The following is a 26,457-nucleotide window of genomic DNA, read 5'->3' on the forward strand; positions in this document are numbered from 1 at the left end:
TTTCATAAAGTCTTAAACCGTCTATATGCTCCTAACGTCGATTGTAACACTAAAAATAACGAATAGTATTTTATATGTTTTATCAGTTAGCTTTTTGTTACTTGTAATATATGTTGTGTAAATCAGAAATGCGGAGATCCGCAGAAGAACCGACATAGATCTAGGAGTCGCGAAGTTGAAGTGGCAATGGGCGGGGCACATAGTTCGAAGAGCCGATGGACGTTGGGGTCCCAAGTTGCTGCAATGGCAGCCCCGCACTACAAAGCGCAGTGTTGGCCGACCCCCTACCAGGTGGACTGACGACATCAAGCGAGTCGCAGGGATTCGCTGGATGCAGGTGGCTCAGTATCGTGATGTGTGGAAGTCCCTACAAAAGGCCCATGTCCTGCAGTACGTCCATTGGCTGATATGATGATGATGATGATGATGAATGGGTGTTGTCAATTAAAAATTATATTGTTATAATGAATAATATGATCAAGATATTGACTTTATTGTTTTGTTTTTTTTAATGCAGGCCAAAACGGACATGGCGGAAGGTCCGCCCGCCCCCGGCCACTTCTCCAGCGTGAGTCCGGTGGCGCCGCCGCCGCCGCCGCCGCCGGCCTACAGCCCCGCCTCGCAGCCGAGCCCCAGGTAACGTGGCGTGACAAACACTAACTCACATTCGCATTAGGGAAGATTACAGTCACTAAGCATACTTGAGACAGAATAGAGATTCATACAGAATGAGCCGCGCGGTGAAAACCATAAACATTAACAAACGTCACGTGTTGACATCCGCATTTACAAAACTTTTTTTTTATAATTTGAAAATTTAAATTATAAAAAAAAAGATTTAACACTAGAGCTTAGCTAACGAAAGTAAGCTTAGCCAGACTCTAACAACCATTACGTAAATTAATATCATAATAGACTAATAATCAATATTTACCTATAAAAAATACACAATACATTGAATAATATTGGAAATCACTGGCGTCTTCCGTGCGATCTATCTGCCTATTATTCTTTACAGTTCGTTTTATGTAGGATGGCGCGGGTGACAGTCCGTTTCATTCTTGAATGTTTGCCGCGATTTACGATAATAGTACGCATTATGAATGTGTTACTTGGGGCTGAACAAAATGCTTAAAATAACGTTTCTTTCAGACATCTACCGAGCCCAATGCCAGGGCCGAGTGGGCTCAATCAAGTGTCTAACATTCGGTCGCCGTCACATTTGCAGGTAAGTGGCTCTGTGTGTGAGGAGTGACAATATGTTATGTCTGTTAAAAATACATCAGTGCTAATTATTGACATCCAAGTGAATAATATTGAATAGGGATGATGACAGTTTTTTAAATTGTATATAAATTAAGAGTATGCTAAGAGTAAAGCAATTTCGTAAAAGTAACACGGTATCTGCGATGGGCAATTTTTGCTTATGACGTTATCACGTTTAATTATTGTCCGTAAACCGATTTTACAGAGAAACCATTTTCTTTTTGCTTTTAGTAAATAAACATCAAGTAAACAGTTGGTGGTGGTGATTCCGAACGAATGAAATGATTAACTAAAAGTTCATTATAAATAGGCTTTTATGATTTTATAAAAGCTTTAGGATTACTAGTGATAGCAACGGGTAACTCGTAACGGACCTACTGGCATATTAGCTACTGGGGCTTTATTTTTCATATTGTGCTACCCGTAAAGTACGTCGTTAATGACAAAGACAAGGACTTTTAAAATTTCTTTTATATTTGTAGTGAGTATTTTTCTTTAAGCACAAAATAGTAGTTCTATCGGATACGCGACAGTCTATCGCCAAATTCACGCGAACGCCAGCCTGTAAGTACATCTTTACATATCGTTAACCATACATTTTCAGCTCACTGTTGAGCACGAGATCCACTCTGAACGAGGGGTTAGTGGTTTGGTAGACTTCACACACGTAGAGAATTAATTAAGAAAAATCTGAGGTATGCAGGTTTCCTCACGATGTGTTTTCTTCACGTTTTGACACACGTGATATTTATATCTAAAAATGCTCGTAACTGAAAAGTGCAAGTCCGGAACATACCATGTGCAGATTCAAACCTACACCCTCCGGAATTGGAGGCAGAGATCATATCCACTGGGCTATCACGGCTCTTTATAATATTGGTATAGAAGAAAAAACTACATTTACTTTTGCAGTTTCGAAATATACAGATGATATTATGAATTGACGCGCGACTCCTCTTAAGTCTCGCTTTTAATTACTATATATAATCATGCCTCATAAGCTTTAAAGCATGTTCTTTTAGAAGCTAATCAGACGCTTTCATTAAAATTTAATAAAGTTTCTTCATTATATTTATATTTATTAGGCTTTCTTTCAATTACTTCTCTTTTCTGATTAATAAGTTTATTATATATTTTAAGAAATCTACATTAAATATGGAAAATTTTAATAATTCTATGGGTTACAATTTACTGTAACTTTAATATACTTAATTATAATATTTGTAAATCTGCATATTAATTAACAAATTCGTATCGTAAGTGTACGTATAGACGCCGTGAATATTTAAAATCTAAGATAGGTAATCTATTACATTTTGTTGCGGAATAGCCAAGAATAACAATTTTAAAATATGTCAATAGTAGTTAACAAGTTACAGATCGAAAGGTACGTAATAGAATTCAAGAAAATTAGTTTCAAAATATGTATATATTATCTGTTATTAACTGAAATCTTTCCTTTTAAAAACGAAAACAAATTAACTTGGAATAGCGGTTTAAAAGTAGTTTGTATAGTTATATATACATACTATAACGAGCGATATCTTCTTATAGCTCTCACATAGCTATAGTTTTAGTTATCGGACCAAGTAGATGGTGATACGTTGCGTTGTAGCAGCGTCGATGTTGCGTCGATTTCATGACATTTCTTTGCGTCGATTTCATGATTTCATTGTCTCATTAAAGCGTTTTGTCGTCAACGAACAGTGCTCATTTGTTTTGTATGCAATGTTCAGACTGACTGGGTACGTGCGTTATCCTCTTGCACTGCGACGTGTGCGTCATCGCATCGCAGGTATGGCATACAAAGCCTTGATCCTTTGCGACGACGCAACGCAACGCACTAATGAGACATGAGGTCTATCATCGCCTGTAAACAGAGCATCACTTTGAGGCGTAGGGGACAAGCCTCATGTGCCTGTAATTACATCGGCAATCATCCCCTTCCGACCTGCCGGCTTATGCACTAACTTTAGTGATTATACACGAAATTTACCAATATTGTTAGTAATTCTTAACTCAGATGATCGAAATTGGGATTATAGGTTACAAATGTCATCCGGTGGCTACTGACAACCCTTCGTGGATATCACAACGTAGGTTAATATTGGCCAGTTGACATTGTGATTTTCGGTAACAATAGGCTTAACAGAATATAAAGAACGCAGCTATTATCAATTTGAAAGTTAATTATTTTAGGTGTTTTACTTTGACGTATGTTAGTCAAAGTTAGTGTAGAGGCCGGCAGATCACAACGACGCTACAACGACGCTGCTTATCGGTAGTGCTTGCTTGTGAGTACCGTCACAAAAAGCTCTACTGCTGTTAAAATCGGAGATCTGGAGATCGGGTGCTGTAGCGGGCTAGATGCGTTCAGTTGTAACTAACGACGCATGTACCGTGTAAGGGCAAGGAGCGGGAGGTGCCCGCGTCGCTGCTCGTGTCGGTGCCCTTGCCGCCCACCGGGCACAGCCTCACCCTGTCCGCGTCCGCGCCCTCGCCCGCCCATGCGCCCGCCCACGCGCCCGCTCACGCGCCCGCCCACGCGCCCGCTCACGCGTCTGCCCTCACCCCGACTGCACAGGTTTATTATCGCGTACATATTGTTTTTTTTTTATTATATTCGTATAGCGTATATACCGCTGTTTGTGTACATGCAACTTAATTATATTAAGTTAAGCTTTGAAATGTACCTAAATTAATATCCGTCCGAGCATCGCACAATTTTTGTATCGCATTTTTATTCAGTAGATTGTAACGTCATTTTGTAGTGTTGAGGTTTCAGTATAATACCAAATACGGGTGGCTCAGACAATAGGTTTGTAAATCTCATGTAGAAAGACCACTCATATAGAGTTGTAACTGAGTCAACATCTGATACTCTGCTAGAAATGTTTCAGTTTTGATGTGAAGCTTTGGTTTACGCGGTTTAAAAGTATATCAGAAGAAGAATTTAGTTTTAATGAAAATTTAGTATCGCAAAGTTACGTGTACACCATTAAATAAATAGTATAATATGCTTGTGTATTGTTATTTATTAAGTATTTCACTCTACTAACAAATTGTCTTTTAAACACATGACTCGCCCAAACTCCGATGTGTTTTTGTAGCTTTGCTTCTAGAGAACCTCATAAGGACGCTTTATATATTTGTGTGGTGTCGCATGCAATCAAATAGACTATTTTTCATGCATAGCTTTAGATATTTTTTATATGGATGGTCACTATAAGATACGATTCTAATATCCTCCGATATATCTATATATCGAATGGCTCTCTCTTCAGTTATAAAATAGCCAAATAGTTGCATGGGTCAATTGATGTGGTAATTCACACTTTCGAAAATAATGAGTGCAATAATTTTCAATATGCGTTATTGGATTATCTCAGAGGAGACGCCCTTAGAGAGTCGTTCCGCCCACTACTTTCTTCTGCCTTCGGGCCCCATCAGGCGATGCTTCTGCGCTCGCCTAAACCCCCCGGTGACGCCGCTGAGGTCCCATAAGGAGCCTACGGCACTTACACAATCAGAAAAAAAAAAAAAAAAGTTATTGGATTAAAATTGTGTCATGAAACATTAGACACGCACTCAACAATGTATTTACTTTTAACCATGTAATGACTGAGTTCACTCATTTGACATTAGTGAGCATAATTTACTGGACATATTCTACGGATTACGTAAGCACTCCCTTTACTTATACTGGGCGCAATGTATTTACGGTTAATCATGTAATGAATGAGCTAACTCATTTGACATTAATAAGCATAATTTATTGAACATATCTAACGATTGGAACATTACATACGCACAACCTTTACCTGAACACCTGATTTCTTCCACAGAGGTGCAATGTATTTACTGATTTCCATAAAATGAGTGAGCTCACTCATTGGATAGTAGCTGTTATTTGTTCTGTAAACACTTATTAAGAATTAAAATTTGATATATTCGATTTTTAAATATATTTTAAGTAAGTATACAAAAAAGTAATTATTAAAATAATGAGAGAGCCTTTACTTACACACATAGATTGGTTGGATATTATTAAGTGGGTTTCCTCTTTTTATATTAGTTAGCATAATTTATTGTTTGAACATAATATTCTTCGTTCAAGCGCAATGTATTTACCAGGATATGAGTGAGCTTGCTTATTTGATAAGTGAGCATAATTTATTGATCATATTCTAAGATCATTGGTCATTGATCATTGGAACATTACATACGTACTACCTTTACTTACACAGGAGCGCAATGTAATTACCTACTGTTTTCCATGAAATGAGTGAGCTCACTCATTTGATAGTAGCAATTATTTCTTTTTTAAACATACATATATTGTATTTTAAAATTTCATATATATTGGATTTTTTGGATATATTCTGAGTATACAAAATAAGTAAGTATTAAAGTAATTAAATAGCCTTTACTCACACATGGTTTGGTTGGGTATTATTGAGTGGGCTCACTCTTTTTATATTTATCAGTATAATTTATTCTTTGAACATAATACTCGAGTGGAATGAACTTACCGCAAAATGAGTGAGCTCGCTTATTTGACGTCAGTGAGCGTATTCAATAATTCTATTACACCGATTATTATTATATTGAAAATAGTATGTTTGTTTACACAATCAATAATAATGTTACATAACCCTAGAAGTAAAGTGCACGATATTTGATTCTGCGCTAGTTGTAATAAAGCTGAACGTACACCTATTACGCAGGCTCGGTATTAAACGTCGCTGGGATTAATGGCACTGCGACTGCCTGTGGTTAGGTATGCGATCAGCCTTTATGTAGACATTTAGTGTAATGGAAGGTTTTTTGTCCAGATCCCGCTGCCGCCAGAGATCGCCGGGCCCTCACCACACATTTTCCACCAGCCTCTTAAACAGGTGAGTCAAATATTACCTTAAAATTTAACTATTTTAGTAGAGACAACAGAGAAGAGAGTTATGTATATTATAAACTTTTAGCAACCGAGTTGTAGAGTAAGTGGCATGACACTTTTCAGGTTGTACAGGTTTATTAACGTTCCGATATATAACAACTGAATAGTGCGAGCTGCGGGAAGTATTTCACTCCGTTTACCTTATAATGCTATTTGTATGCGTTTGATATACGACGAATAGCGACGACAAGAATTGTAACAATAACAGTACTGTTTTGATAGAGGAAACACCACAAGCAAGTACCAGGACTTGTGACTTTACATATAGGTTAAAGGATCCTTTCAGAATACAAGCGAAAGACACTCCCCTCCACTGCCTGACATGTTCTCCAAGTCCACACTAAACAATTTATGGTCAATTACACTTACACAAAACATTGTTGCTCAAAAATTACTAACGTGACGAGCAGAGTGACAGCGTGCACGATGTCAACAAAGAACAGAGGGCCTAGTGGCAGGTTGATACTGTAACTATCGCGTTAACGTAAACGCGAAACTCCAAGGAATTGAAACATCTAGTGGCACTACTGCACAACTGTTTCAATTCCATATAAATTCGCGTTTACGTCAACGCGATAGTAACAGTATGAAAATATTGAAAACTCAAACTAGGCACACTGAACCTAAGTCACTAATCACACTTTTTTTCTTTTGCTTTGTAGTAGGTTCTGAGTGAATGAAAAATTAAGAAATTTATGCAGAAAATAGAAATCTTTCAAAAACAGATTGAGTATGTACTTTAAGTTTGTCACTCAATCTCGGCTAACTGATTGAAAGGATTTGAATGAAATTTTGCACTAAGATAGATTGTATTCATGGGTAAGGTATCGTTGTTAGCTTCTCATAATAAGCTACAAAGGTACGTTCTGAATGTACAAGTTAAATTTGTTTTAATTTAATTTTAGCGATTGCGACATTTTTCTCCCCTTTTTCCTCGTTGTGATTCCTCTTTAGAAGGTTTCATCGACCCAAAGAAATCGCACCAACAAAACAAACAAAACAAGTGAAAATGAAAAGAGAAAAGTGAAACAAAACAACTGAAAAATGTTGTGAGGAAATATTGTACCTCTCAACACATTATAATTATGTCTTATAAAGTGCTTAAATATAAAGTTTCATGATTTTATATTTTAAAATTAAGAAATCTTATACAAACTTTCAACCTATTCGTCCCTTTTTTTCGCAATAAAAGGTAAGTTTCATCAAAATCGGTTGAGAGATTTAAGCGGGAAAGCGTAAAAGACAGACAGACAGAGTTACTTTCGCATTTATAATATTAGTAGGGATTTTAGTAGGGCTTGATGTCAGCTATCAACCTGTAGAGTATGTCATACTATTTACGCGACACCCTGAGTAGACATCCAAAAATCAGTCTTTTGGATACCTACTCAGTTTAATGAATACAAAGTGTTCCCTACCTAATCCCCGTCCCTCCTTAAACCATGAACCATGACATTGTGACGTTAAATTTTAATTCTGATTAAAAGACACCATTTAATACCCATTTAATATAAGTTCAAAAAGCTCACGGATATTTTATTAGCTGTGAGCATACATACATTGTTGCATATTTTTTCTTCGTTCGTCATTTATAACATAAACATTAAACACAATGAACTATTACATCCGGTCAGTCCATAACGCCATTTTGAATTATGACTACGACGATTATAAACATGAAACCTATCGTATATTATGTTTTAAGCGTCTTAATGTTTTCGAGGTAACTCGTTATGGCATTCCATTCCAAAGTTCTTTTGGTTTATAAGGGGTATAGGTTAATACCAACCATTAAAAAATGTATTTACGGGCTTGTTTTGGACTCAATGGTTGAAACTTGTTGATTATCAAAATTATTGTCATATTTTTAATGAGCTACTAAAGAGCAAGGCTTGATGGGTTATAGGAGAAAGAGTAGAATAGAATACGAGTAGAATAATCATGATACCCTAGCCCTCGAACCGATCATTAGATAGCAATTGAAGGCGGTTTTATTTTCTATCTAAAAAGATATGGGTTTTCATTTGAAGTGTGCTCTAAAATCAAATAACTGCCAAATAGCCGCTAATTTTACATAAAATTATTACGAACTCGGTTTATAATTAACGGAGTGAATGAGGTACGTACCAAACATAAAAAATACGCCTGAAATAGAGATTCTCCTCTTTTTTGAAGTCGGTTAAGAACAGGCTGCTTCATTAGTACAGTGGTTAGCCTATATAGTTTCAGATACCGAGGTACTGGGTTCGAGTCCTGGGTCGAGCTGTGAAATATTGAGCTTTTCTTCTGAGATCATGCTAAGCCGCCGGTCCCGGTGATAATCATTAACATCTGGTAGTGATCATAAGAGTTTAACATCCTATTGGAGCAGCGTGGTGGGTTTAAGCTCTGTCCCCTCTTCTATAAGGACGGAGGCCTTGCCTAATTAGATCCTCCTTTAAGAAATTAAATATCACGTGTCTCAAACGGTGACGGAAAACATCGTGAGGGAACCTGCATACCAGATAATTTTCTTAATTATCTGCGTGTGTGAAGTCTGCCAACCCGCATTGGGCCAGCTTGGTGGACTATTGGCCTAACCCCTCTCATTTTGATAGGAGACTCGAGCTCAGTAAATGCGAAAGTTTGTATGGATGTATGTTTCTTTGGATGTTTGTTACTCTTTAACGCCGCTACTACTAAAGCGATTTGGCTGAAGTTTGGAAATAGATTTTATTCTGGATTAACGGACAGGCTACTTTTCATCCCGGAAAAATCCATGGTACCCGCGGGATTTGTGAAAAACTGAATTCCACGCGGATGAAGTCGCGGGCGACCGCTAGTTTTATATAACGCTGTGCTGCGACTTTTACGAGCTCATTGTCTGTAATAAGAACATTAAGACTAATTATAATCATCAAATAATACGAACACATGTGTGACTTGCAAATGGTACGAATTTCTTAAAATAACACGTTGCCGTACGGTATACTTATTATGTTAGTAATGGTTGCTGGGTTTAACCTATTTCTATATTTATAAGCGATACCATAAAAGGAATCGGCGCTTATATGTTCGTCTGCACCAAACTAAATGTGGTTTTCACGCGAAAATCCCATTTTTTTTGTTCTTTACAAGTTTGCCCTTGACTACAATCTCACCTGATGAAGTGATGATGCAATCTAAGATGAAACTGGGCTAACTTGATGGAAGGAGGATGAAAACCCTTTCGGTTTCTACAGAACATCGTACCGGAACGCTAGATCGCTTTGCGGTACGTCTTACACAGCATACGATTTTTAGCTAAGAATAATTGAAAAATTGTTTGATTCAAGTAGGTTTAGTTTACATGCACTTACGAAACTTCAAGTTTGACTATTGAAAATGGCTATTAACTTTGCTTAACTCCCGTACGAATGTGGGTTCGAATCCGGCTCGAGGCATGCACCTCCAACTTTTCAGTTGTGTGCATTTCTTGAAATTAAATAACACGTGTCTCAAACGGTGAAGGAAAACTTTTACTTTTAATACTTTTACGGTGTATATACAACATTCAAATAATGATTAAGATCTGTTGATCACAAAATACAAACATACAAAGCAGTACAGTAAAGTAGAATATTAAAAACTAATATTTAGCTCTCTTTTGAGCACGAGTATCTCCTCAGAATGATAAGGGTAAATTAAGGGCCTTATGCTACCACGCTGGCCAAATGCGGATTGGTAAACTTCACACACGTAGAGAATTAAGAAAATTCTCAGGTATGCAGATTTTCCTCATGATGTTTTCCTTCACCATTTGAGACTCGTGATATTTAAATTCTTAAAATGCAAATAACTAAAAAATTGGAGGTGCATGCCCCGGACCTGATTCGAACCTACGCCCACCGAATCGAAAGCAGAGGTCATATCCACAGAGCTATTACGTTATTCGTAGTAAGTAGTAGAGTATAGAACTCCTTTGATATAATTATATGAAAGAAGTTCTAAATATTTTTTTTGTAAGATAAATATAGTCAACCTGTGTGCAATCATACTTTTATTTATCAAAGTCGAGTTCATCAAAGCTCATAATTCTGATTGGAGTCTTTTCTCCGTTATATTGAAAATAGATTCAGAATTGAATAAAACCACGCCAAAGGAGGGAAGACTATCACGTTTCTATAACTTATTAACTTTTAAACGTAATCGAAGAAAGTTAGAAGGATTCTCATCCCACATTTTTCATCCCGTATTGAGTATTAGAGTATTACAAATAATTTCAATATTATATTGAGGGCTAGCAAATTTGTCGTGAATATATATTTAATTGGTGTTACGATAAATTTAACGAAATGATTTTCCTTAATGTATTTAGACCATTTTGACGACTTTTCCGACGCACTTGTACTGTTTGCAAGAACTTGTACTGTTGTACTGTTTGTTTGGGGTCCTGGGTTCCATCCCCAGCATGGATATTATATTTTCTAAAACTGACTCAAGTTTAATATGGTGGTAGGCAACAACTAGTTGGAACCGTATCGTCAACGTACCAACCGCCAAGCGAATTAGGGTTCCGATAGGACGCCGCCTAGAAAAGAAACACACGAGTATCAGTGGCGAAGATTGGAATATTGTCGAAAAAAAGCAAATTCATATCGCCTGATATGGTTTCTCGTTTATCCATACATACTATATTATACAATATTCATTACAATAATGAATATACCACGTAAATCGGCTTTTATGTAGGTACTCTTCGTTGTAGAATTTAGTTGTACCTCTTCCAAAAAAGCCAGCTTCCATATTAAACTGCATCGTCACTTAACATCGGGTGAGATCGCAGTAGGGCTACATTGTCATTGAATAGAAAAAAGTAAAAATTTTACAATAACGGCTTGATTTCGGCTTTTCACAAACCCCGCGGGAACCATCGATGTTATTATGCATTTAAACCTTCCTCTTCAATCACTCTATCCTTCCTCCTTCATCAACAAATCATCTCCATCAGATAAGATTTTTACTCAAGGGCTAATTTGTAAATAATAATAAAATTAAAAAAAAAACAGAGAAAGTGACTTTGTTTTATACTATGTAGTGATCATACGCCACAATAAAATCTCCTGAAGTCTGTTACTTTCTCCACTACAATTGAAAGCTAACAACTAAAGTTATAAAACATTAAATTCTTCGTACTTAAAAAGAAACATTGTGAAATTCCAACAAATAATCAACATCAAAACAATGGACGTAATATCTGTATTTGTACGACTCATTTATCTTTCCTAGAATCGTTATCTGTAGAGACGTGTGACGCCGGCGAAGTCAAACATTGCGATTTACCTGCGCCCCCACCCCCTGCGCCGCACCCCTGTACCCTTGGTCCATCCCCAGCTACCTGAAGTGCGAGCGCAGTTTGTAATCCGCCATTCAAATTTGTAACGGGTATAATTCGGATTGTGCGATGTCGGACAAAATGAAATCAGGACTTATTTATTTACTAGCTGACGCCGCGCGGTTACACCCGCGTGGTTCCTGTTCCCGTAGGAATACGAGGATAATATATATATAGCCTTCCTCGATAAATGGGCTATCTAACCCTGAAAATTTTTTCAAATCGGACCAGTAGTTCCTGAGATTAGCGCGTTCAATCAAACAAACAAACAAAAGAACTCTTCAGATTAATAATATTAGTATAGATTTTGTATTTTATACTTTTATTGACATTGTTAAAAATTTAAAAGAAAGAGCTAATAAATAAATGAGATATATACAAACTACATACAATTTGGAATACTTCATAATATATTATATATTATATAAGCTGAAGAGTTTATTTGATTGAACGCGCTAATCTCAGGAACTACTGGTCCTATTTGCGCGCGGCGTCAGCTAGTACTTCATAATTAAGGCTACTTTATATTACAATGAATTTATACGTAATATCTACAAGTCATTTTTAAAGCGCCAGTGCCTATATTGTATAACGTTATTTCTTTTTCCAGCAACCTTAATTTATAAATCACAACAATATTATACAAACGTACAAAGTTGAAATTTGGCAGGGATGTAGTTCGTAATTAGTGGACGTGGAAAAGGCCAGATTATGGTAGGCGTCCACAAATCCGCATAGTACTTACCAGACCATTCACATCAAACATTTCAGTATTATTTGTATAGAAAGTCGTACAAATACGTATACTGATCCGCATCCTACGGATCGCATCGAACGGATTGTGTCTATGATGCGGATCAGCGGACGGCTGCCATTAATAAGCCTAGTGGATGTGAGCTCTCCTTCCGATTCCGGAGGGTGTGGGTTCCAATCCGGTCTGGAACATGCACCTTCAACTTTTCAGTTGTGTGCATTTTAAGTAATTAAATATCACGTGTCTCAAACGGTGAAGAAACCTACATAACTAGGAAGTTTCATAATTTTCTGCGTGTGTGAAGTCTGCCAATCCGCATTGGGCCAGCGTGGTGGACTATTAGCCTAACCCCTGTCAGTCTGAGAGGAGACTCGAGCTTAGTAGTGAGCCGAATAAGTGTTGACAACCCAATCTATCTCCGTTCCTAATTTAAAATTACCATTCAATATTTTTTCATGAAAGAGTAACAAACATTCATACAAACTATCACAAATAAAGTAGAGTAGTAAGATTAACGTTTTGCTTTATGAAGCTTTAATGATTTGAAACTATTATCATAATAGTAAAAGAGAAAAAAAATTTACTTAACGAAATTGCAAAATCCATCGTTATCTCAAATTAAAACCTTATTTTATGTTATATATTTTACCGTACCCGTATTCGGTTGAAGCGCCTAAAGCTTTTCTATAGGAATTTCATGTAGGAAGTTCCGCCGATAATAACATTACATAACAACAGATTACAGAACGTTAAACAACAAGATAAGAAATAAAACTTACCTCTCTATTAACTCTATACTCTGACCAAGCGACTCTCCTAACCCGCAGTTGCGAAGCTCTGCGGTCCTATTATGTAACTCCATTAATATACTAAATGAATACTAATAATATAATAGTATAATAAATACTATACCATTAAAATAATAAGTCACTACATCGTTTTTTGTCATATTTTCGTTTTGTGATCATCTAACATTCAATGAAATGACCTAAACTACGCCATATTATTTCGAGTGGCGGTGATTTTTCATTGATAAATTTGAATTTAATAACATTTAACATGATTATTTCAACGAAATGACGTTAACAACGACTTTTCCTTAAAATAACACTATTACTTGCTACTAACACTAGTATACTAATGCCACTTTACGCAAAATTACCGTAAATAAGTTCATTCTTTGAAAAAACAATATTAGTAGATTGCAAAAACGAAAATACGAAAAAAAACCACGTTGTCACTTATTATTTGAATGGTACACCGAGATACATAATAACCCCGCTGCCTGGATAAAGTCGAACACACACACCGAGACACTTCGTCCGTTGCAATAAGTTAATGCTAAACTTAAAAGCTATTCAGTATCAACTATCAGTCGGGCCACTGCGCCGGTTCCGACAACATCTGCCGTCGAGGGGCTACCGAGCTAGTCTTTTTACCATATTGACAACAGAATCATGTATTCTATTATGCTCTAGTGCACACAAAACCAATCCCTATTGTGATATACCGAAGTTAGCGAATCCCTTGGAGTTACTAAAATGGTGAGTCGCAATTACAATATTATTATGAACCACAAAGTGTAGACAGACGTAACGAAAATGTGTTTTTAAAATGTAAACCGATTGCAGATTATAATGTATTTTTTAATTTGTTTGATTATATTGCGTTAGCTAACTGGTGCAGAGCTTTAAAGAGCACTATGCGACTCGTGGAAATTTAATGCAAAATCAAAATTTAAACAAAAAAAGTATTTCAATGAAAATCTATTAAAATTGCAATTTTGACGGCCTCCGTGGCGTAGTTGAGACCTGGGTGTACATATGTATTCTGTGACCTGGATTCAATCCCCGGCTGGGCCGATTGAGGTTTCCTTAATTGCCCAAATTTTGGTGGGTGGGAGACTTCTGCCGTGGCTAGTTACCACCCTATTGGCAAAGACGTACCGCCAAGCGATTCAGCGTTCCTGAACGATGCCGTGTAGAAACTGAAAGGGATGTGGATTTTTATCCTTCTCTTAACAAGTTAGCCCGCTTCCATCTTAGACTATCATCTCTTACCATCACGTGAGATTGTAGTCAAGGGCTAACTTGTAAAAGAATTAAAACAAAAATAATCGTACTCCTAACAATTTTTTTTATATATTTTTCAAGAGTATTTGCAACATCTTTTAAATGTTACCAATATTCCCATTCCTCTCAACTTAGTCAACTAGTCGGGAAAGACTGTATTAGGCGTGGGTAAGACAATAGTCCAACGGGCGGGGATCGAGCCACTACCCACATTTGATTGCATCATTCCTTTACCATCAAGTGAGATTGTAGTCAAGGGCTAACTTATAAAAAATAAAATGCCTTTTAGTAGCGTCGCCGATTAATGGCAGGCGTCCACTGATTCGCTTCGTACGTATCGGACGCATCGCGTCCAATGGTACAAGTGCGTCTACTGATCCGCATCGTAAGGATCGCATGGAACGAATTTTATCTACCGTAAAATTAAAAATCCGTTTGACGCAATGCATCCGATATGTACGATGTTGATCAGTAGACACCTGCTATGAATCTTTTTTTTTTTAGTTAAACTAGCGGACGCCCACGAATTAGTCCGCGTAAAACCGTACCCCTACCATACCCTACTCCCACCCTGCACCTACCCTATTCCTAGCCTACCTCTATCCTACCCTAATCCTATCTTACCCCTACTATCCTATGTCCGTCTCCTGGTTCTAATCGGTCCAGCCATTCTTGAGTTATAAGTAGTGTAACAACTCGACTTTCTTTTATATTATATATAGATTGAAGGTACATTGAGGATTAACATTTCAAGTTGACAGGCAGCCATGACAGATATTTTTGGGTTATTTTTGGGTTTCAGTAGTTCATAGTTAGTTGAATATGTTTTTGCTACTATATCGTCGTGAACCAAATAGGTACGTAGGGAAGTGCTATGAAAACTGATAACGTATTATTCGTATGACCGACCCCGCGAGCGAGCGCCAGCTCTACTTATGAAAGCTTTTGACGGTTATTATCTCTCGATACAAAAATTCCGTAAGCCTGGGGATTTTATTTGTTTTTTTTTACTTTTTCAATCACGTTTTAACGTTCGTGTTTTTGTTTAATGTTGCTTTTTTATTTTTAGCATAGTTCTACTTCGTGTAGGTTTAGAATGGAACAATATAAGTTTGGATTAGTACTCCTGCGAGTGAAGTCTTTACCTCTATTTGAGATATCCCTTGTAATGTTAATTGCAACTGGATGACCTTCAAGGGGATTATTTATGCAAAAGGGTTGATATACGAGTAGGTACGTGAGAAATTTAGACTTATGTGGATTTGCAAATTAAAGCTAATAATAACTAAAATTAAATGCATTGGTTAACAAAGTTTACGTTTTGATATGGTTAAAACATTCTAATACTTGTAACAGAAGGTTCAACCTTTCCCATTACTGTTGAAAATTTTCCATTAGTTATAATAATTATTATTGTAAATTTATTATAAATTAGGCCTACGTTGAGTGTATTGCCGCCTCTTCTCAAAATAATCGGCACTCCGACCGGGTATAATAGCCTCTGTACAACAGACATATTTGATATTTCAAAAGTGCTTGAAAACTAAGCCCACTTGATTCTATGTGAGCCTACTTTACAAGCCCTTTTAGCGCAAGCAGAAAATAAACAAATCGAAATTTGAATTTGAATTGTACTATAATTAGTCATTAACTAGTAATATCGTATAAATATTTAGTTTATCTCAAGCTAATTCGTATAATGTGACCATTTCCCATGTTCGTCGACTGGCATAATCGAATATGTAGTCAAAATTGAATCAGACGGTCCTTGATAGACGCTGTCTTGCAACTGTCCTCTGATTTGTCACTTAGAGATAATCATGATGCATATTGCACGCCTCGTCGGTCCAGTGGTTAGCATGTGTGGCTTTGGATAAGAAAACCCAGGAGGGCTTTCTTTCTTCGCATCATCATCATGTCAGCCGATGGACGTCCACTGCTGGACATAGGCCTTTTGTATATCCATAGGGACTTACAAACATCACGATCCTAAACCAACTGCATCTAGCGAATCCCTGCGACTCGCGTGATGTCGTCAGCGACCAACACTGCGCTTCTAGTGCAGGGTCGCCATTCCAGCACCTTGGGACCTCAACGTCCATCGGCTCTTCGAACTATGTGCCCTCGCGACTTGTTGAACTATGTCGATGACTTTGGTTTGCGGATCTCCTCATTTCTGATTCGATCACTTTCTAAGACAGTGAAATTCTTAGCTCGAAGATATGCCTTGAAGAGATGTCAAAACCGTCGGTCCCAGTCACAACGGATGGTGATTCGTTAAAGAATCAAAAATTATTAATCCCTTAGCCTGCCAATCTTCAATTGGATCAGCCATGGTGGGTCTAAGCTTTTAAGGTTTCTAGATGCTAATATACCACTACCACGTCTGAGATGTATCTAGTAACATCTTTATTAAGTATTTAGGTCATGTAAGTTGATTATGCCAGAGAGACGCACGTTTTTCGGCAATCGGGTTCAAAACTTCAATTGCAGAGACTATTTCGCTCATCAGCTAATTCACAAGCATTGTTTAAAAATGAACTTGTAGATTCGATTATTGGGCATTCATATACCTAGAATGTGACTTCGCCTCTATCGTATCCTCTGTCCTTCTGTATTGTATCTTTATATCGTGTCGTGACCACACCACTTGTGTCAATCATAAGCCAATTGCTAATGACCAGACTCAACGCGAGCGCCGACGCGAGCTCCCCTGGTGCGGCCTTCCCTTAAGTCCCACATGTGCAAAATGTGTAGCGAACGGGCAGTCGGACACATTCACTGAGCATTGAGCGAAGTGAGCGAACGCTTATGTTTTTGTATTATATTGTGTGAGGTCAGAGTGTTTCTGTGTGCCAAACTTGCACGTGTTGTTTTCAGTTATATAAACAACGCCGCCCAAACTATTGTAACACTAAACAAATATTGGCCCATTTAACGACTACATGCATTTGTTATTCCGCTAGGATAAACGTGAGGATAATAATATAATAATTAATTAATGAGTTTTCCTCGTCCGATTTGATAAATTTAAACGATAGTGTTAAAGTTTTAAACGAACGCGTGCGCGCTGGTCGCTAGAACGTTGTATGTGAAACTTTTTTTTTTAAGTGATAGGCCCTTAGCCAACTAAGACATTTTTTTTATTAAGCTACATTTACACTGACTTTAGTCGAGTGATACTGCTAAGCTGTTTAAACTTTCGTAAAACATACCATGAGGTAAGATTCTAATATTATCAATATACTTCTTCTTCTTCTTGGTTCTTGGTTGTTCTTTTTATTACCCGACTGCAAGGAGGGTTTTGTTTTTCGCGCGTATCTTGTATATATGTATGTATGTATGTAATATTCCTTATTACTTCATATGTTCCAAACCGCTGAAGGGATTTATGTTATTAAAATATTGTTAAATTCGTCTTAATAACTCAAGTGTTCTTACGTTACGACCTGATAAACTTGTTTTTTTACAAATTCTGCGAAATCCATGGATTTTTTCGGGTTACTAATTAGCCCTAAGAGTTCATATATCTGTATTTCAGTCAACTCGTTTTAGTAGTTGCGGCGTGAAGGAGTAACAAACACACACGCACACACACACACACACACACACACACAATCTTTATAGATAGCCAGACATACCGGACGGTCGTTTTGACGGAGGTTCTGGGTTCGATCCCCGGCTGGCCTGATTGAGGTTTTCTTAATTGGTCAAGGTCTGGCTTGTGGAAGGCTTCCGCCGTGTCTAGTTACCGCCAAACGATTTAGCGTTCCGGTACGATATCGTGAAGAAACCGCAAGGGCTGTCAATTTCCAGTTTACTCCTAACAAGTTAGCTTGCTTCAATCTTAGATTGCACTATCACTCACCGTGAGAGAGAGAGGGAATCATGTGAGATTGTACTCAAGGGCTAATTTGTAAAAAATAAAAATAAGTCAAATAAATAATTTTAGTATCAAAAGGTACTAACTTAATGAAATAAAATATTAAATTCAGATCTCTATTTAACATTTATTGTAATACAGTAAAAGAAGCTCTAGGTAAAAGTTGATAAAGAATGAATTTCAGTCAACGGGTGTTTTGCGTTGGCTGTAGTGGGTATTTATAAAATAAATACAACATTTTAGGAAAACTGTTCATTGTATAAGTACTGTAGCCGGTTAATTAGCTTTAGAAAGTAGCAAATATGAAGGCTTCAGATCTTCGATTGTTAAAGTATAAAATGTATTTTTTTTTATTTTGTACACGATATCACGAGCTGTAAGCTACGTGGCAACTATTTGCAAGATACCTTTACAATTGTCTTTACCTTAAGCGGTGTTCACAAAGGGTTGCCGCGAACCTGAGTGGCGACTTGGGCGTGATTTCTCACATTATGCATAAGGAATACATGCTTTATACTTAGTCGTTTGAGGGTCTGGAGCCTTGAAAATACCGGCTACCTTCCAAATCCACCATATCGTACATATCTACAAGAGGAGCATGAGCTGACGAACGTTCAGACTGTGGCTACGGATAAGGAGGTCCTGGAATATTTACTGATCTCATCTATTTTCTAAGAAATTTTCTATAAATATTCAGCTCAGCCCAGGGTTGGGAAGCTGGTGGTGTTACAGCCCCATGCCTTGGAGAGCACGTTGAGCCGTGCCATTATCATTAACATCCGATAATGGCCGTTCATCATCATTATCATTATCATCACATATTCGGCTCACTGCCGAGTCTCCTCTCAGAATGAGAGGGGGCATTAGCAGACTTTACACACGCAGAGAATTCTAATGTCTGCGTGTGTGAAGGTTCTCTGGTATGCAGGTTTCCCTTAAGATGCTTTTCCTTCACCCTTGAGAGAAACGTGATATTTAATTTCTTAAAATGCACTACAACCGAAAAATTGAAAGTGCATGCCCCGGACCGGGTTCGCCATCCTCCGGAATCGGAGGCAGAGGTCACACCCACTGGGCCTTTTAATATATTTATAATGGCTGTTAGTATAATATTATCATCCTAATTCCTCCAAACCGCATTTATGGGTAAGCTTTGAAGCCTAAGCTTTGAGCCTAAGCTTTGAGCTAGGAGAGAGGGAGGCCCTGTAATAGGCCGTTAAGGCTGGTGATAATGAAAATGGGGTATGTCTGAGTATCGCAGGCTCTAGGTCCAAAGCCCACGGTTACGCAAGCGCGGTTGGGCGGTACTGTAAAGTGTGAGAGTGTTTCAGGCGGCCGTGGATCCGAGTCACTCCCCGCACAGTGTGGGCGCGCGCGGCGCTTGGGGCGGACTGAACGTGGCCTACGAACTTCAGGACACCAACAAGCCGAGGTCAGTACTATTTGCTGCTCATACCAATCCCAATAGCTTCATCATCACGGAACGTCCATCTCCGACAACACGAGCTCAGGGACTAAGGCGTCATGTAAATGTCGCCGCAGCCGCAATCCTTTAGATGAAAACGCAACGGCGCCGCGCTGGAACCGCACCGCATCACATTTTTACCTTTCTTCACAGGCTTGCGGTGCGGTGCCGGTGCGGCTGCGGCGGCATCTACACGAAGCCTTTTGAACTAGTGTAGAGATAGTGTTGTGCTAGTCAGTGGCGTGCACTTCATAGATGCAAAAATGCCCTGTTTACCTTGATGACTCACTACGAAACTTTATTGTAGAAGAAATTCCCGTTTTGCACTATTTTTACCTATATTGCATACCCTTGTAATAAACCTTGTTTACGCCACTGGTGCTAGTGCTACCTTAAGAACACGAGATCAAAGTGTATGTTGTCAATCGTTCTTGCTAGGAGGGTTGTAATAAGATTAAGTCAGTAGGTCCATGTCTTACATTTAAATATAATATAATATATTAATAATTATATATTTATAATAATAAAATTTAATATAATATAGTCTGCGTCGGCTATCCACAGGAGCAACGGAGTAGTCCAATTACAACATTGATATTTAATTTTTCAATTACAGTAAATTTTACCAAAATAACTATATCAAAGAATTATCTCTATTTGACTTACTGCCCAACTCAGTTTATATTTGCTTTATTTTTGGAACATACCCAATAGTCCTGTGGGCGGCGATTGAACCCCAGACCTTGCGTTCGCATTAACTTAACATTAACATTGCAGGTACTATGGCTTTAGTGCATATTTCGTGTATCCTTAATATTTTGTCGAGTTTTTTATGTACAAAAAAATGTGCGTGCGTTTTTTTTATTTTTTTTATTGTCTCTGCGTTGTATGCGATTATTGTCTGTTATTGTGTGCATCGCGCCTGCGAATGTTTTAATACATTTTGTTTTCGATTTTAATGTTTTAGGAAACTTTACCAATTCAGATTTTGTAAATAAAACTAGCGGACGCCCGCGACTTCGTCCGCGTGAAAGTCGATGTAAACTTTCAACTACCTCTCCTCACCCTACCCTATCCATACCCTACCCATTCCCTACCTCTACCCCTACCCTACCCCTACCCTCCGCCTACCCTACCTCTACCCTACCCCTAATTTTCTTTGCTATAAACGTCACGGAGCCCGAGACCTTTCCAACGAATAGTTCTGGAGTTATAGCGTCAGGAAGGAAAACCCGACTTATTTTTATAAATATAACTAGCTGACGCCGTGCGGTTTCACCCGCGTGGTTCCCGTTTCCGTAGGAATACGGGGATAATATATGCCTATAGTCTTTCTTGATAAATGGGCTATCTAACACTGAAAGAATTTTTCAAATCGGACCAGTAGTTCCTGAGATTAGCGCGTTCAATCAAACAAACAAACTCTTCAGCTTTATAATATTAGTATAGTTAACAAATTGTTAAGAAAGTTGTCGTTGATAATTACCCATTCGTCCTTATTTTTGATGGACACCCACTACCACTAACATTGACGTTTTGTAGATCACGTGCATAATATGAGGCTTACCTAACCTCAGGTTGTCCTGTAAAGCCTCCCGTGGGTGCAGGATGGTGCTCCGATCACTGATTGGTGGTAATGACCGGGCCGACGACATATCGTGCACAGGATGTTTACTTTCACTAACAACATCCGGCGGGAGGGGTCTTACTTTAAAAATCTTTATAGAAATAAAAGTTTAAGTAGAAAAGTATTCATCATGGTTAGTTGAACGAATTGTCGATAATAACCTCATTTTACGCCAGTGACATTAGTGTGGATAGTTTGGTATTCTCGTAGATTTAATTTTAAGTTTTCGACTAATTATTATCACCATTATCTTATAATATCAATATTGGCTATAGACTATGTGGTAGTCGTAATAGTGGTGGCAGTAGGTAGCGGCAGTGGCAAGTGGTGACGTTTTTTTTTAACGAAATAACTTGCCACTCGATATGTTTTGAAACGTACACCGTGTTCCATAATAGGGTAGTTGACTCATATCTAATATAAACAATATTAAGTAATTTCGGTCAGTACGTGGAATAAAGGTCCGTAATATATCGATATCAATATGTCAATTAAGGATTTCATAGAAAACTTGGTTTAGAAATTATGTTCATAACTTTTTCCAAACGCCAAAACGTTGTCGTCCATTTTGTGACGTCACGACATTACTCTATGTCACGAATAAACGTCAAACTATTTACTAACTAATAATTTTGCTAGGCACTCCTTTTGTTTAATATTTAATGTTAACGTGACGTCATGAAACAGTTAAAATATAGACCACCATGGCCGACAAAGTTTTGACTCGTAAAAATATTTAAAAATAAATTTATTATGAATTCACGTTTCAAAATTTTTTATTTTTCAATCTAATAAACGGTAATTAACAACTTAGGACTATTTAAAAATGTGTCAACTAGCCTATTATTCTACTGACGTCCTTAATTACCTATTTGGTAAGTCACCACACTACTCCAATGCGGGCTGGCGTGCTAGCGAGCTAAGGTAATAATATTTGAAATAATGTTGACGCTGTATCAGATGATTATGGTAATAATGGCTAAACGTGCTCTCCGGGGCACAATACTGAAGCACCTACATACAATTCCCCAAACCAGGCTGAGAATCATCATTATCAACCCATATTCGGCTCACTGCTGAGCTCGAGTCTCCTCTCAGAATCAGAGGGGTTAGATAGATAGATAATTCTGGCCTCGACTAGCGATTCAAACCCAGGACTTCATGATTTGTAGTCACATTGGCTTACCATTGAAACCAAAAACAATAATTTTTGTATTTTTGTTGACGAAATCACTTTGAAGCCTTTGGATCTTAGTCGTAAATTAATATTATGTTTCGTAATATACAGGATAATCCCATAATCAATGGATAAAACTCAAATGGATAACCACTCGATTCCTAATTATCTAAAACGAATTTGAGTAGCTTTGAAAAAATCCCTAAGGTGACCAAGTTATATTTTTAATTCGATTTTTTAAATATTTTCTATCTTGAATCAGTTTGCTGCTATAATTAAGTGGCCGAAAAAAAAAACAATTGCGTCCGGGAGCATGTTATTATTGTTACGGAAAATTTACACCAATGAATATTTACACATTAGATTGCTTTAAATTAAAATCTTATAACTTCTCATTACAACGTACTGGACGTAAACATATACGTAAATGCAATTGCATTGAATAAATGCAATTCTAATCATTTTGTCTGTTAGTTGAATTTATAATACTACTGGCGGCATCTGTTAACAATACTTTTAACTATATTTTATTCGTGTAAGTTACACAGATTATTGATATAGATAAATAGGTTTTTGGGGTAATTGGCAGTTCAATAAATAATACCTAAGGGGAAAATATACATCATTGTTTTACAATTAAAGATGTTTTAGCTTTGAATTTTACAATAAATTAGCTCACTAGTATAATAGATGGAGTTGGTATACAGTATAATAGATGGAGTTGGTAACCAATTTCTGATTGACCAACGCCATCTATTGTGAAGTAGACAAAGACCTTTTATAGCAAGCTTTTATACCTTTTATAGACTTATATCAAGTGCTAAGTACCTGTAAATGCAATGTCATTTTTCGGTCTTGTCCTTTGTAAAACTTTTGATCCGAGTCTGTCGAGCTGGGTGTTAGATTTATAGCTAAGCGTCGGTATACCAGTGATCGTGCTGCTACGGCAACTCGACGTGTACGTATAGTAAGTAATGACATTTAGGTAGCGTAAATGCGATGCGGTTCATATTCATATGTCGATTGGCGAAACAGTTTTTTATGCACACCCTCGAAATTTTCATTTTATTTCCACTATTTATATGTTATAATAATCATATTTGTACACGTACGTGATATTAAATAGCAATAATTTCACTTTATATTATATATTGTGATGAAATCATCACATATTGTGATGATTTGAGTAGTTCGAATAGTTACTTAAAACACGACAATTTTCGCTTTTACTTTCATTATTTATTGACATCGTATCGGAACGCTAAAACGCTTGGCGTTACGTCTTTGCCGGTAGGGTGGTTATCACACTAACAACTGGTATTATGCGTTGTAGCTAAGCTCTAAGTTTCTAATTGAAATAAATGAGTTATGTAAATATACTTATTAATTTATACATAACTTTTTACACGGAGCCGATATGTATCTGCTGCAGCGCCACATACTTTATTTATATTATCATTGTTTAATGCTTTGTGATCTAAAGCTGATAGATATCTATGCGCACAAGCCACGATTCCTGACCAAAACTTCGGAAGGTCTTAGGGTGGCCGCTCACTGTCAATTTTTAGTTGGCCGACTTTTTAATTGTACATGATTTAGTTGGACAGATGCGGGCTGTCATACATCGCTATACCTGTTCTATAATCAGCCGATTAAGTCGGCCAACTAAAAGTTGTAAGTGAGCGGGGCCTCTTAGTTTACATCCCTGCTCGCTGGACTATTGTCGTACTATCTTGGAACAAACTTATATTTAGATTCACTTATTTCAATGACATTCTTTTAATTCTAATTCTAATTATTTAATTTAATTTTGTAACTGTAATTTTATTTGAATAAATAAAATTATTAATTGAATACAAATTATATTTTTATTTTACCGGATTTTATTTAAAGATATCTCCGCCCAGCTCTTATACCCGGTCCCGGTGCAATGTTTCACTCAATTTGTAGTAATTATGACTATTCGTATATATATATTTTAAATATCGTTCATTAAAGTTTTCGACTTTACTTGCCACCACTAAATAATGTCATAACTTGACGTTTCAAAAGTGCTTGCAAATTAATAATTGAATGAATGAATTTTGAATTTGAAATTTTTCCATGGTTTCCAGTGTAAGTGGAATAGCCGGGAAGAGTAAAGACGCCACTTTAGCAGCCAACCTGCAGTCGATGCCGCCCGGCATGCGTAACAAGAAGCGAGCAGCGATGGCCACCGCCTCTGTGGTCTCTATGGCCACGCCGCCACCTATGCGTGAGTTGCTTATAATCCTTTATCAGCCTATTTTTAACAGCCCACTACAGAGCGTGATCGAACCAGAAATGAGGACATCCGCAAAAGAAACAAAGTCACCGACATAACTCAAAGTAAACGAGTGGCGAAGCTGAAGTAGCAATGGAAGAACACATAGTTCGAAGAGCCGATGGACGTTGGGGTCTCAAGGTGCTGGAATGGCGACCGCCCACTAGAAAGCGCAAACTTGGTCGATCTCCCACCAGGTGGACTGACGACATGAAGCGAGTTGCAGGGAATCGCTGGATGCAGGCGGCTTAGTATTGTGATGTTTGGAAGTCCCTACAAAAGGCCAGTGTCCTGCAGTGGACGTTCATCGGCTTGATGATGATGATTACAGAGCCAGAAATCATTATATGAGAGAAGACATGAAGCTTCGACCCACCACGATGTTCCAATGCGGGTTGGCGGATAACGATGATAATGTTCTGTTGAAATTTATTTATTTACAAAAATTATATTTGGGGAGACATTACAGTTACTCAATTCGTAATGGTTAATGTTTTATTTTTTACTACTATGTAAATGTTACTCCTTAAGAATAGATTTTTCATATATAAGCCCCCGGTATGAAAAAAAATTAGGCAGTAAAATTCGATGAACAAATGGCAGCGTTACGTTTTTTGTGTGCAACCTATTCTGCGCAACTTTCACTTTTCAGGCGTGTATGCTCCGGGGCGACATACACCTATTTAGACAGTCGATCTGAAAAAGTAAACTCCATTCGTGCGTCGGCGCTGACACACACTTTTTTTTTAAATTTAAATATATACATAGTTTCATGTATGCCATTGCACTTAATTAGCCATTTGGCTTCGCCTTATTGCAAAAACGTTCGTGCTACAATATCCCCCATTACATGACAGGGACATAAATAACTATTTTTGCTATCTTCTTTTTTCATGCAGAAGCGACTCACGCGCTGGCAAGTGTTCGCCGTCCGCCGCAGCCGACGCCGCCGCCTATGTACCAGGAGACCATCAAGGATTCACCGCCTGGCTCGCCTGGTAAATTGTTCTGTTATATAAATGTTCAATCAGTTTTCTTATTCCGCTTAAAACAGCTGCATTTGCAGTGTAAAGTGCTGACACAGCGCTGCCGTCTGCGTCTCGTACGACCTTGCCGCGGGTGGCCTACTTTTGGTTGTTGTAAGACGTAAAAAAACTATTTTTTTAATAAAAATATTATTGATGATTATATAGAATCAAAGGTCACTACGTGATGACGTACACGTACGTCCACAATAAAAATATATGAAGAATAAAAAGCTGTTAACGAGAGTGAATGACAAAATATATGTGTTAGAGGATCAGGTGAAGGTTTTCTTGGGCGGGGCACATAGTGCGAAAGCCGATGGGCGTTCGGATTCTGAGGTTCCAGATCAGAAAACGACTCCCCACTAGGTGTACTGACTACATCAAGGGAGTCGCAGGGATTCGCTGGATGCAGGCGGCTCAGGATCGTAATGTTTGGAAGTCCGTACAAAAGGCCTATGACCTGCGCGCTTTTTTATTATAATAACTAAAGAAAACCTTAAACAATACAATTTTACAATCATGAATAAATCAACTGTGAAGACCACGAAATTTAAATTATATCAGTAAGTGTTCAAT

The 26,457-nt window shown here is 37.7% G+C and overlaps 1 protein-coding gene across 6 annotated transcripts in view; it reads left to right on the forward strand.

The window, feature by feature from the left end:
- Positions 1-26,457, forward strand: part of LOC112045528 (zinc finger protein zfp-1) — a 68,007-nt gene that overhangs the window by 27,494 nt on the left and 14,056 nt on the right. For 4 of the 6 annotated variants that reach the window (XM_052890863.1, XM_052890861.1, XM_052890864.1 and 1 more), the window contains 7 exons: positions 518-636; positions 1,153-1,228; positions 3,674-3,862; positions 6,102-6,164; positions 19,614-19,714; positions 24,666-24,805; positions 25,753-25,851. In XM_052890863.1, the coding sequence (XP_052746823.1) occupies positions 518-636; positions 1,153-1,228; positions 3,674-3,862; positions 6,102-6,164; positions 19,614-19,714; positions 24,666-24,805; positions 25,753-25,851 (787 nt within the window). The remainder of the gene's footprint in view (positions 1-517; positions 637-1,152; positions 1,229-3,673; positions 3,863-6,101; positions 6,165-19,613; positions 19,715-24,665; positions 24,806-25,752; positions 25,852-26,457) is intronic. The other 2 variants (XM_052890865.1, XM_052890867.1) reach the window with 2 other exon arrangements.

Source organism: Bicyclus anynana, chromosome Z, assembly GCF_947172395.1.
Source record: "Bicyclus anynana chromosome Z, ilBicAnyn1.1, whole genome shotgun sequence".
Classification (NCBI taxonomy): domain Eukaryota; kingdom Metazoa; phylum Arthropoda; class Insecta; order Lepidoptera; family Nymphalidae; genus Bicyclus; species Bicyclus anynana.